The sequence below is a fragment of the Artibeus jamaicensis genome, unplaced genomic scaffold (genome assembly GCF_021234435.1).
Source record: "Artibeus jamaicensis isolate MK-2021 breed Jamaican fruit bat unplaced genomic scaffold, CSHL_Jam_final contig_797, whole genome shotgun sequence".
Taxonomy (NCBI): Eukaryota; Metazoa; Chordata; class Mammalia; order Chiroptera; family Phyllostomidae; genus Artibeus; species Artibeus jamaicensis.
This window is the reverse complement of record NW_026521977.1, coordinates 28511457-28524407: the sequence shown is the minus strand read 5'-3', so window position 1 is coordinate 28524407 and position 12951 is coordinate 28511457. Positions and strand designations below refer to the sequence as shown.

Genomic DNA, 12951 nt, shown 5'->3' with positions numbered 1-12951 from the left:
TGGGAAATCAAACTGGCGACCCTCTGGTTTGCAGCCCATGCTCAATCCACCCAGCTACACCAGCCAGGGCTAGGTCGGCTCTCTGACCCTCTTCACCATGTGAACAGTCACCTTCCATTTGGGTACCTGCAGCATTCCCACCAGCTGCCACATGCAATAGTAGCCTATGACCAGGGCCGCCCTTGCCCCCAAATGGAGTGGGCCGGGGGCGTGGACAGTACGGATTTTCTTGGACAGTACATACAAGGCCCCACCTCTGAGACAGCGCCTTCCTTTCTCCAAGGGTGAGAAATAGCGTGCACAGTGCGTGTCGGGGTGCCCGCCCAGTGGTAACTAGAGTGGCCATCATGTCACAGGGGAACGAGCTGCCGGTTCCCCCTGCTCACAAGGACATCCTGAAAGGTCCTGTTTTCCCTTCCTCTTCGGAGGTTTTGCTTTGATTTAGAGGTTAAGATAGTAATGTCTATGTGTATTTTACCGCAACTTCTAAAAAGTGGTCTGTCACGGAGGGGGTGGGCCAGAATTTCTCTTGGCACAGTGGTCAAGTGCATGCAGTTAGCTGCTTGTCTGCCATTGGCAATCAGGAGACAATGGAGGCCTCAGTTGGGCCTCTTGGGCTGGGGGAGCCAGGCCGGAGCAGCAGGGATGGCTGTGTTGTTAGGATGTGGTTATGCACACAGGCTCGGAGCTCCAGGAGGCTGGTCCTGCTGTGCAGCCGGGCCCTCACCCAGGCAGCTGGGACAAGAGGTGAGAGCTGGCTGTGACTGACTGAACTGTTTAGAAGGGAGGGGCTGTGACCCAGGGCAACGGGAGCACAAGACGGGGAGGGAGCTGTTTACTTGGGTTGGGCTCCTGGCAGGGCCTCTGCCCAGTGACTCAAAAGCCAGTTTACCTCTGTCTTGGCAACAGCAGGTCTCTGGGGACAGTGTGGGAAGATGCTTGAGAGGTGCTGGACACCATCATCAGGCCTGGGGACACCGAACACTTTGCTTCTGGGGGATCCCAAGTGAAGGCGAGGACACCAGATGTCATGCCACGACTTCGAACCCAGGGGCTTGCCACTGCATCGCGACTGGCTGTGTAGTCAGTGTCGCATGTACTTTACTGACAAGCAAGGGCTCCCATAGCCCATCACAGCAGCAGTGGGTGGCCTGTTCTTTTCAGCCTCAGATTTGGGCCGACATCAGAAATTTCCAGCTAGCCCTCCTCTGTCCTGGGGCCAGGCTTCAGCCTGAAGGGGAGGGGAGGCAACCCAGACAGCAGCTGCCGAGGTCTGTCAGGAAGCTGGTCTCTCACCTCCACGACTACCCCTGCCGCTGGGGCACTGGCTCTGCTCCGGCTTCCTGCCCCTGCTGTGGGCACAAGCTAGGAGGCAGGAGTGTGCTCCACAGGGGTGGGGCCGAGACGCCTGCTGCACAGGTGCCTAGGTGAGAGAGGGGCGGGGACAGGAATAATCCTGCAGGGCTCTTCTACTTTTGGGGCTCCCCAGAGACCATGCCAGTGCCCTGGGCAGTTAAACTAACTGGCACAGGTCCTTGACTTCCTGCTACTCACTTAATCCCTTCCCTTTGGTCTGGTTTGCTCAGCCAAAACCCCTCATACTGACTGGCATACAGATCCCAGGCAACTTGGGGAGCCCCACCCTACACACACAGCAGAGACCTTTGTCTTTTCCTCTGAGCCCAAGGCCTTCCACTGCCTCCAGGCCAGGCTGAAGGGTGAGCCCTGTGGCGTAGGGGGAGTAGAGAGCTGCCAGTGGGGATTTCACTGTAAGCTCCTTCCTACACAGGTACGTCTACCTCATACACATCATCCCACTAAACATTCACATAAAAGCCCCCGAAATGGGAACATTACAGTCCAGGGAAATGAGGCTCAGAGGTTTCCTGACCAGCCCCAAGCCTCAAAGCAGCCTGCCTGACTCGAAGCCCTGTCCCGCTGTGTACTGCATGACCTCCCCTTCCGAGGAGCCTGGCGGTGCCCCATGTCTGCACAGAAGTGGGACGCTGTGGGCTAGGATTTTATACAAATGCAGGACAGAAAGTTGTAAAGTACAGAAAAAATTTATTGGAAATCTCTTGAATACATTTTAAAGTATAACAGTATTTCCAAAGAAGGGAGGTGGGAGGGGGGAGGGGCTCTGCCACCTGGAGACAGACGGCCGTTCCCAGCCCCGTGCTGGGGTCAGTCTGGGGCTCACGCCTTTTACTGTACAGGGCTGAGGGGCAAGGGCCGGCCTTGACAATTGCTCTGCTCCTCCCAGGCTCAGCCCACCTGGCCTCTGGCCGCTGGGGTCCTGAAGACAGGCTGCTGCCTGCACGGGCCAACTAGCAGAAGTCAAAGAGGACAACAGCTAACACAAACTGGCCTTTCCATGCTTGGCCTCAAAAGGAGGGCAGCAGCTGAGACACTGGAGCTGGGTGGGGGTCGATTAGTAACCCACAGTGGGCCTCAACTCTTCTCAGCGCTGGGGCCCCTGGGGGTAAACCTGATTGGTTCAGCCAGTGTGGATGTCCTGTCCTTTGGTCCGAAGACAGGAGGGCAGCTGGACACTGCTGAGAACATTTCTCTGTGGCAGCAGAGCACACACATAGGGGCAGGGCTCAGGCTAATGGAGACAGTGTATGAGCCCACTCAAGCCCTTGGAGATCAGCCTTGCAGGTGGGAGTGATGTCACATGCATTTACTAACAAGCAATTGAGGGCGACGTGCTCCACTGCAGAACAGCTGCTCCCCATGAATACCCCGGGTGGACCAGGAGAAATGGGGCAGGCCCAGCTCTCCACGCCCAGGACTACCAATGGGCTGGGAGGGGGACAGATGGCACAGGGTGAGGCCAGGCACCTGACTCACTCAAGTAACAACACCTGAAGGGTTAGGTCGATCATTCGCCCAGCTTCAGCTTCTCAACAAGGACCCATTACACCCAGTAAACCTCAGGGGGCAGCACAGACCCTGGGGTTAAAGAAAGGTGGTGGCCAGGCCCAGGTGAAAGGAGGAAAGGGCCCATGACCCAGCCCTGAGAAACAGGAACAAGTACCCCAGAAGGAGGGGCCTGCCTGGACTTCCCTGGGCTCACCAGTGGGCACTACATTCGGCACAACTCTAGGGAGTCGGTGCGTTTAGCACCCAAGGCTTCCCAAGCTGCCAAATCAAAGTCAGTCACTGCAGAAGCCGAGAGAGTTCCAAGGCTCTCACCGGAAACAGAGGCATCGAAGGTAAAGCCTGTTGTCAGTTCAAATGCAGCAAGCCTGGGGGGGCCCTGCGGCCCTCACCAGCCCCGTGCTGGCTCCCACCTAAAGCACACGGGACAGAAGATCCCCAGAGCAGCAACCCGGAGCCTGAGGAACCTGCACAGGCAGAGGCCCTGCCCCAGGAGGAGGCCCATCACCTTCCCCGAGTGAAAACACCTCACCTGAAACATATTTTCTCTATAAAATACCTGTCTTCAAAAGTAATAAATATTTACCATGTCCTATAACCAAGGAGCGGCGACAGGGGGAGGGGAGAGATGAGAAGAGCCTCTGCTGTGGCCCCCAGGCCTGCAGTCACAGCGAGATGCCTACACAGCAGGGGGCTGAGCACACGCAGCCACCGGGGCTGCCTGGACCTTCTGTAAAGGGAGGGGCTAGCACAGCCTTGAAAGATGGGAATGGCTGACTTTGGAGTTCTCATCTTGGGTGGATGGCATCATATTGCCAAAAATACAGGCACAGGAGCAAAGGGAGGGAGAGAAGAAGAAGATACAGAAATGAAGGAGACAACCAAGAGCCTGAAGTAGCACTTCCTTCTTCCTCCCACAATGTCTCCTTCCTCTTCCTGCCTCCACGCTAGTCTGGGCCACCAGCTGGAACGTCGAATGGTTTGGTGGTAATAGCAGGCAGGCAGGTGGACAAGGGGCCAGCTGCAGGGCAGACCTGGGGAAGACGGGATGACAGCCTCACTGGAGCAGCTGCTGACGAGCAGTGGAAGCAGATGGCCCGCCAGAGGGCCCCTTTGTTGCAAAGGGTCTTCCCATCTCCAAGGCCAGAGGGTGAGCCCTTTCAAACGTTCTAACTGGGCTTGACTGCTGCCATAGAGAATCCAGGAGGTGAGAGCAGGGACTTCTGGATCCCCATGGGGGAAACCGGCCTCCCTTCACCTGGCTTGGAGCAGGACGAGGGGTGGGAGCAGCTGATGACTGGGAGGCTCTCTGTCTCTTGGGACCACAAAAGGGGGCTGCTGCTGGTACTCGAGGGCACCAACTTTTACTGCAGGGTTTCTACAAAGGCATCAAATTCTCGAACATTCTTCTCGTGCACAGCCAGTTTCTCTGGCAGCGAGTCCTGTATCAGGAGGGGAGAAAAAGAGTTGTTCATTTGGGCTGGTCTCGAAGCGGCAGCCGCCCAGGCCTGAACAGAGAAGAGAGCACAGTGAGAGCCCCGCTCAGCAGCGCTGGGCTGGGAGAGCAGGGGAACCCAGGGCAGCTGAGCAGGCAGTGCAGAGAGGGCTTTAGGGGACTGGAGAGGGGGGTTAACAGAACAGCCTAGAGAATCTAAGTGGCCCCCACACTTAATGAGATAGAAAAGGACCACACCAACAACAAAGATTTCTTCACACCCTGTGCTGGGCATCAGGAGCCCCCGGAGGCCCATGGACAGGGCAGTCCCAACCACACTCCTGAAAGATTCTGACTCAGCAGATCTGTGGTGAGGCCCAGCCATCTGCATCTTGACACCAGTGAAGGAGGGGCAAGGTGACAGGGTGAGAGAGAATAAAAAAGAGAACAGAACCATAGGAATTCAGTTTAACTGCTCTCAGTTATCAACTATTAAAAAAATCTGACCCTAATCACTTGGTCTGCACTGAGTAATTTGCATATGAAGTATTTAAAGTTGTAGAATGTCCACCCTTCGACCCAGGATGGCTAGGAATGCAACCCAACACAAAATTGTAAATTTATGATTAAAATGTTATGAGATTTTTTTTGTGATTACGTGTCGCAACGTATTAAGTTTGTGGCCCAACATCTCTTCTTCCTGTGTGGCCTGGCCTGGAGATGCCAAAAGATTGGATGCCCCTGGTTTAAACCATCACAGAGTTCCTCAGAGGCACCAGGTAGCTGAGAGAGGTGGGACAACCCCCTGCCGCAGAGCTCACGAAGTGGCCCAGACACACCGAGCAGTCCAGGCAGGCCTGGACGGCGGGGCCACCAGCTGGGACTGGCTGTGGCACCTTCTGATGTAGCTTCTTCCAGGCACATTTTAGGTCAGAGGGTGGGGCTGGGAGAGGCATCAGTGGTTAAAAGCCTAAAGTCAGAAGCCAAAGCTTTGTTTTGCAGGTTGAGCGTGACTACGGCAAGTTATTTGTTCACAAATAGTTTTCTTGTCTGTGACCTGGGGTAGCAAGAAACCCTTCCCCTTAGGGTTGGTGAAGGACCGTGGAGAGCACTTAGAAAAGTGCTTGGCACGTATGAAAGCCTCGATAAATGTTAGTAATAATGGCATCATTGCTGTGTTGTTATTATTACTAAGCATGCATTTTTGTTTAAAGCAAGTCAGGGGCAGCTGTTCCTAGAATCCTGTTCCTAGAGCCACTCCTTGAATTTCTTTTTAAAAAAATATATTTTATTGATTATGCTATTACAGTCCACTCCTCTGATTTCAATGTAGGAGGTGATACCCCCACTTCAGGCAGAGGCACCCTGACATCCCATGACATGGGACACCATGAGTTTGGGGCTGTTCAGGGCTCCCCTCTGATGCTCAGAGGCAGGAAATAGAGACCACCCTGGCGGAGAGTGGTAATCGTTGTCAGTGTCAGGACAGTGGCCCAGACACAAGCAGTACAGCTGCGGGAATGGCCTCTCTAGGGAAAGGGCCGGACCACCGATGCTCAGGTGCTCAGAGGCCTCAGGCCTCTGCTTCCCTGGGCAGCTGGCACCCGCCTGGCAAGCTGAACAACTGCATGCAACAGATGTTGGAGCAGCTTGGCTTAGTGGCATCAGCCAGTAGAAAACATCAGGCACCAACATGACTGTGTGCAAAAGGAGGAAGTGAGTGCAAGCAAATTCGAGATAAGGACTGTTGGGCAAAATGCAAATGTCCAGTGGAATCAAAAGAAAGACAATGGTCTCAAAGTGTCCCCTCCCTGTCACAGGGAAGATGAGAGGTATGGCGATGGGGGAGTAACCGAAAGTTCTGTGTCTGTGGAGCAGGAATGACACTGGAAGGGAAAGGGAGGTCAGAGGACAAGGCGGCGGGGGTGGGGGGGGTGGGGGTGTGTTTCCATACCAAGTCCTCAGCCATGGACTGCGCCCCGATGTCTATGGAGAGGCTGCTCAGCTGAGGGGGGTTCTGAAATTCACGATAGAAGGTTCCCAAGTCCATCGGAAGAATGTCATCTTTAGAAAAGGCCGGTTTCTTCAAAAACAAGACCAGACGCAGTTTAGCTTACCATGGACCACTGAGGAAAATCAGAGACGAAGAACCCTGTTCCCTTCCGGCAGTCACCAAGGGGAAGGCTGCGCCAGGCTTGTCGAGGAGGACGACCGGCACCTTTTCTCTCCTGGGCAGCTGAATTCTAACACTGCCGAGAACACGCCTCTTCCCTGGTCAAGCTCACGCCACCTCCTTCAAACTCCTTTCCTTAGCACAGCACTGCCCATTCAAGTGTGAGCAGACCCTACTGGAAAATCCCCGTTTAGAGGTTAACTGCATCATCAATGTCACCCAAAGACATGGTGTGAAACGCCTTACTGTTCACTGCCTCCAAACGTCTGCCCAAGAAGGCTCTGAGGGCAGGTTCCCCACGTACACTGCCCAGCCAGGCACCACCGGTCCCACCCCGTCTGTCTGTACTGGCCCTGCTGACCCCTGGGAAGGAGGTCCTCTCTGAGCGCAAAAGATGCCTCCAGGTTTATGTCCCCCAGGGTCATAAACCCCAGGTTGGCGCCCCAAGGTGGCGAAGTCAGGGGGGAGACAGCCACTTACGAAGTCCACCATGACGAAGTCATCGTGGGTGTGGCCGCTGCTGCCCCCACTGGAGCCCTCGGAGTGCAGGCTGCCCTGGAGCGGGGATCCTGTCCCCGGGGAGTCCGGAGGGTTTACCTGATGCAGGGTAAGGCAGAGGAAGGGTTCTGTGCCCTGGGGCAGAAACTGTTCACCGTGGAGGGTTTCGTGAGGGACCCAACCCTGGCTGCAAGTCCCTCAGCAGCAGGGCACAGCTAATGGTCAGTCTGCAGAGGGACAGGGACAGGGACATGCCCAGGAGGGACAGGCATTGTGTCACTGAAAACTTTTCACTCACCATGGGGTCAACATCCTCTAGCTCTAAATTCTTGGGAGCAAACATAGCAAAGGGTATGTCCAAACTCGTCAAGGTCACCTTAAGAGTCACAGAAGAAAGCATTAGTCCTGCCTTCCCCCCCAGCAAGTTCACATCCAGGTTGACTACACGGCCCCTCAGGTTCCTCTGGTGGAAACCCCCCAATTTCCACTGCCTCCCATCACAGGCCTACAGCAAAAACAGGGGCTGGGGCTCCCCAAGACCCTCAGCTTTGGAAGCATGGACCACAGTAACTCAGTAACCACTGTCTGCTGGCTGAGCTGAGGAGGGGCTTCCTGTCTGGAGTGGGAGTGGGGCAACAGCACACTGGGGCCTGCGAGCCCCTGGCGGGGGCCTGACAGATCCCAGAACAGCTCTTCCTGGAGGGGCATCACGGTTACGAGCCCTCTTCACAGAAAACCCCCCAGGCATGCACACAACGTGCAGGCGGTGTCGGCAGGTGCACAGACCCCGGGTTAAGAGGCCTGTTGGTAAGGCCTCACCCTGACTCGACTCACAGCTGGCAGAGGCAGAAAAATCACCTGGTTGATTGGTTTGTTGACAAAAGCCCCCACTTTTCGGGCAAAGATGGTCTCCAAGACATCGTGGGGAGAGGCCCGCCCCTCACTGCTGTTGGACACGGTTTCGGTGTCCTCACTGGGGAAGAGAGGTAATGTCGGTACTCATCCTCAGGCCACAGCGGAGCCCACCTGGTTCCCCATGAATCCATCCCCTGCAGGGGCTGCAGCCTAGGGCAGGAGTTGCCCCCCGACTCCTTTGGGAGATGGCATGTGTGGCCTGGCTGCTGCCATGGGCACCTGCCCCTGTGACTTGAGGGCATGTGTGAGTGAAATGCAGTGTTAACAACTGTTTAAAACAGGGGTGTCCAATGGCTAGTAATGCGGCCCAGCACAAAATCGTAAATTTACTCAAAACATTATGAGATTTTTTTGTGATTGCATGTCCCAATGTATTTAATGTGTGGCCCAGAGACACCAAAAGGAGGGACACCCCTGGTTTGGAGCTTGTATGAAATACCGAGTAGCTTCAGTTACCATGCATAGAGCAACTGTACGCACAGAAAAGCAGCCCCCACAGATTGTAATTTAAATGTTAATTACAGAGACAGACTCAAGATTTTAGCTGTCCTCCATCTCCTTATTTTTGTTTTGCTGAGTTATCTAAACATGCCATAAGATGGTATAGTTTACAGTAAATATTAAATTCAAGCCTTACCTCATAAGGAATAGTGAGTGCCATTATGCCAAGCCAAGAGTCCCAAATCTGGCCCTCTAGATAGCCAGAGCTTCCTCCACCCGCGGCCGACCCCCTGGGCTGAGGTCCTCTGGACTCCGCATGAGGTTCCCTCCCCTCTCCTCATCCCCCGTCACCCCCCTGTTCAGCAGGGCCTGTCATTGGCACACTCGATTTGGCTGTTCCCCCTGACCCCAGTCCAGCCCTCCAGACCGGATGACAGGAGGGCTCCAAGCAGCAGAAACAGGGCCCTATACTGTGGGTGCCAGACTAGTGGTCCCCACTCTGGGGCAGCAGGGGATAGAAAAGCCCCTCTGGCCAAAAGCACGGGCTCAAGGTGGGGAGGGGGACTGTGAACTCCAAGTGGCCGCTGGACTCCAGCCAGCAGGGAGGACACTCACTGAAGGGAGACCTGAATGCTGACCACCTGCATGTAAGAACCTCCCACTCAGGGTCCTCTGCCTTCAGCTCCTCCTGGACCTGCCCCAAGAGTTGAGGCTCAGAAAGCTAGCATGCAAGATAACTAATGCTCTTCCTTATCTAATGAGGAGGGATAAGAGGATGGAAATCCGGAAAGTCAGGAATGAAAGTCATTATTTTTCCTGATGGATGGTACAAACATTTCATTTTCTAAACAATTCCCACCCCACCACTCCACTGTGGGAATGAAGAAACAAAAAACAAAACCCCAGGAATGTCTATGGTCCAGAAGTTCATTAGGATGTGGCGGGACGATCACGTCATCACCTCTGGGGACCTCCCCGCCGAGGGAGGGCAGGTCAGATCGAGACAGCCTCGGCTTCCCACGGGAGAACGTGGGTGCAACGGAAAGAGTGAGCATGGACTGGAAGCCGAGGAGCTGGGCTTGTGCCTGGCCATTTTGCTAACTAACTGCTCTCAGACAAACTACTTAATCGTTCTGAGATCCTCTATCTTTTAAAAGGAGGTAACAGTGGTGATTTCTGCAGGGTGGGATTATGAGAACTTTCATTTTCTACCTAATCAATGTCTTTATAATGTAAATTTCACAGAACATTATCACTTCTGCAACCAAAAAAGACAAAGATTTTTTTTTAATTTTAATGAGAAAAAAAATAGTTGTTTCTCAGGACCCTCCACGAGGCACTGGCACAGCAGAAGAAGGACACCAACCCTAACTACTATCACAGATACGCTGTGGCTCCAGACTTCACGGTGAATGCTCTGTTCTGGTCCTCAGGGGACAATGAAGACCGACTCCAAGAAAATAAATCTTGGGGTAAAAGAAAAACATCTGATAAACCTTTGCTGCACAAAGGAGGTAAAAGCCAAGCCCCTGCTGTTTGCTGTCAGCAGTGAAGCTTCAGGGGTTGGCTTCCTTACATACCAGCTGCAAATAGGAGATTCTTATCAGAAACTTAAAGGCTTGCACATTTGGAGCGCAAACACCAAGCCTGAGCCAAGGCTGAGGCTGTCTTTACCAATACCAAATAAGGCCGTGTTGGGCAGGACAGGCCCCTGGCTGTCCCAAGCAGCCGCAGAGCCAAGCCGTGGACTCACCTGCTAGAAGGTGTGGCAGCACAGTGGGCCACATCAGAAGGGGTGTAGGTTGCCACTCTCTCCTGATCAGCCTGGGCGCCGTGAGCAGGCTGGTTGGGAGCAAGGGGCACCCCACCGTCCTTTCCAGGAACCATTAGCTTTAGGGAAAAATGAAAACAGTGAATCATGGCAGCCTCAGGCAGAACACCCTTCAGCCTAGCATGATGCTTTGGACCGTGTCCATCACCAATGCTGCCATCTAGTGAGCAGAAAGCCTTCGCTCTTTGTTCTCTCTGGGACTCAGTTAATGGGAGACATGCATGGCGATGACTCCAGAAGGAAAGGAGCAAAAATACTCCAGAAGCACCTCTTTCCTTTTGGACGTTTAAGGGGCTCCTGCCTCTCAGAGTCCGGGTAGTTCTCCGAACTCACCCAAGACCTCTGCTTCCAAACACTTAAATGAAACTAGCATCTCCAGAGGTGCCTCTGCTGGAGGCAGCACAGGTCCCCCCAGGGTCCTCCCATCTTTAAAGATACCTGGTGAGGATGTGTGGTGTTTAAGCCAGCAGCAAACACTACTGGGTAAGCCAGGTCAGCTGATCCAACGCCCAGAGCAGCAGGCTGATAGGAAAGGCGAGAGCTTGAGAGCTAAGCAAGAGAAAAATAAAGAGGGGCAGAGGAAAGGAGGAGGAAAAAAAGGCAACCCTAGAGTATGGCTGATGACCAAGATCAGTAGAGAAGTAGAGAATGGGTCCCCACCTAGACCTGCAAGGGACAAGGGCCCGATGCCAGGCTTAAAGACAGACCAGGACATTTCTTTTCAGAAGAAATAAATGCCGCAGTGGGACTGAGGTTCCCAGCTCTGCAGCCCCACAGAGACCTCCGATGACCTCCTCGCTCCCCTTTCTCAGCTCACTGTTTCTGTCTGCAGCCCAGCTGATCCGTGGAGCACGAGCCTGGGCAGAACTTGGAGCCAAAGTCATCAGTTTTTCCCAGGTCATTCTATTTTCTACTTTGTCCTTGAGATCCCTTAGAAACATCAGGCGTCTTCTCTAATCACACCCTCCCTCGCCACTGGTATGGGAGGGTTCCTATTTATGTTGAAATAGAAAGCATACCACTCTTGGATGTTTATTTGGAAATAAGATATAAATAACTCCATGTATTTTTCACATCAATGAGGGGGGGCAAATGAAAAAATCCTATTTTGGGCTGCTCTGCTATATCCTGTTAAAAATCAATTACCAACCCTCAAAATAACCCACAGAACACTTGGGGACACTTCAGTTGCTATATACCCTGTGCTTTATCCACAATTTTTAAATACAAAAATGCCGTCTGATTTACCCCCTTCTTCCCAATGGACTCACTTGATGGGAAAAGGCCAGTCCTGCCATGGGGACCCTCAGGGTATCCGTCACCACAGAAGCAGGGGTCTGAAAATGTGCCTTTGTGACAGTAAACACACACTGTGCACAGATACAAACAGAGACAGGAGAAACAAGAGAAGAAAAAAGAAAAGGGACTTGAGAAAGAAGTGAAAAACACTCCGAGAGGCAGCAGCAACAGAGGTGGAAACGCACGATGGAAGTGTGGCGTGAAGAGGGAAGACAGCTGCGTGACTGCCTTCCCAGCAGACAGCCTGGAAGGGCCTGACAGGTGTTCACCCCCGGGGGCTCCACTGCACGGTGGCTCCCAGGTGAGCAGGGGGAAAACACAGCTGGGTCAAACTGGAATGACTTGCAAAGCAGAGAAATCTGAACCGGGCATTGGCCTTTCGTCAAGAGGACAGGAGGATGTTACAGAATGGCCTCCGACAGGAGGGGCCCAAGAGCTGCCACAGGGTGCACTCAGGATGAATGATGAAGTGGAGATTAAAATGTTAGAACGCCTTTTTCTCGGGACCCAGAATCTTGGGAGCAGGGTTAAAAAGTTGACATTTGTTGGCTGGTACTTTAAAACACTCAGGTGCCCAGCTGCACTTTCCTACATCACCCCAGGGAAGATGAGCAGGTGTGTACAGATGCAGGCTCTGGGCTGAGTGCGCGCGAGTGTGTATTCTTTCCCTGATGGGGCAGGAGAATTTGACGGAGCAAAAGCTGGGGCATTTGCAAGACTCATGACTTCAAAGTTCATTATGGGCATGATGGTTATTTTGGGTCTTGCTTTTCCACCTTTAATAAGTCTCACCAATTAGTTAATTAATGCTTAGAATTGAAGGCAGGACCTTAAGTCACAGTAGCAGGTTCGGGGTCACAACTATTTATTAACTCTGTGCCCAAATGACAAAGTGATCCTTATTGTGTTGGTGAAACAAACATCATATTAACTTGTACTTATTGAACTTGAGCAAAAGCTCAAATAGAAGCTGTTGAACAATTGTGCAATTCCCTGATGGCAAATGATTTCCTCTGTTCAAAATGAGTATTTCTGCACCAAACTATACCAGCCTTGAGTAGAGGTGCTAAGGGACAGGAACAGGGCTCACCCACGGGGTGCTCAGTATTGATAACATCTTGATGTGATCTGCTTTGAGACTGTGACGAGACACAACAGGCAACTGATATCGTGAAAGAAGACAGGCTCTCCTTACACACAGGTCAACAAGCTTTTATGCAAACATCAGGTGCAGAAACTACTTAACTTCCCTCTACTTTTAGAGCTGGGTGAAATTTCCACCGTATCAGAGAAAGAGACAAATTGATTTGATAAGGCCCAGTGTCACCAGCCCTCACATCTCCCAAGTCACAACTTTATCTATGAATTTATTTATTGATTATAAATTTATCACTTATAAAACAAAACTTTAATGAGCACTAAACCTGACATACTCACATTTTATTATCTAAAAAACAGTCTACTCCAGCTAATGTG

At 52.7% G+C, this 12951-nt stretch overlaps 1 protein-coding gene across 7 annotated transcripts in view; it reads right to left on the bottom strand.

Moving 5' to 3' along the window:
- Positions 1-2038: 2038 nt before the first annotated feature.
- Positions 2039-12951, bottom strand: part of ATG13 (autophagy related 13) — a 36162-nt gene continuing 25249 nt past the window's right edge. For 4 of the 7 annotated variants that reach the window (XM_053672972.1, XM_053672973.1, XM_053672976.1 and 1 more), the window contains 8 exons: positions 11448-11546; positions 10615-10725; positions 10099-10235; positions 7848-7962; positions 7288-7365; positions 6972-7088; positions 6273-6401; positions 2039-4325 (listed from right to left, as the gene is read on the bottom strand). In XM_053672972.1, the coding sequence (XP_053528947.1) occupies positions 4248-4325; positions 6273-6401; positions 6972-7088; positions 7288-7365; positions 7848-7962; positions 10099-10235; positions 10615-10725; positions 11448-11546 (864 nt within the window). In that variant the 3' untranslated portion in view covers positions 2039-4247. The remainder of the gene's footprint in view (positions 4326-6272; positions 6402-6971; positions 7089-7287; positions 7366-7847; positions 7963-10098; positions 10236-10614; positions 10726-11447; positions 11547-12951) is intronic. The other 3 variants (XM_053672974.1, XM_053672975.1, XM_037166108.2) reach the window with 3 other exon arrangements.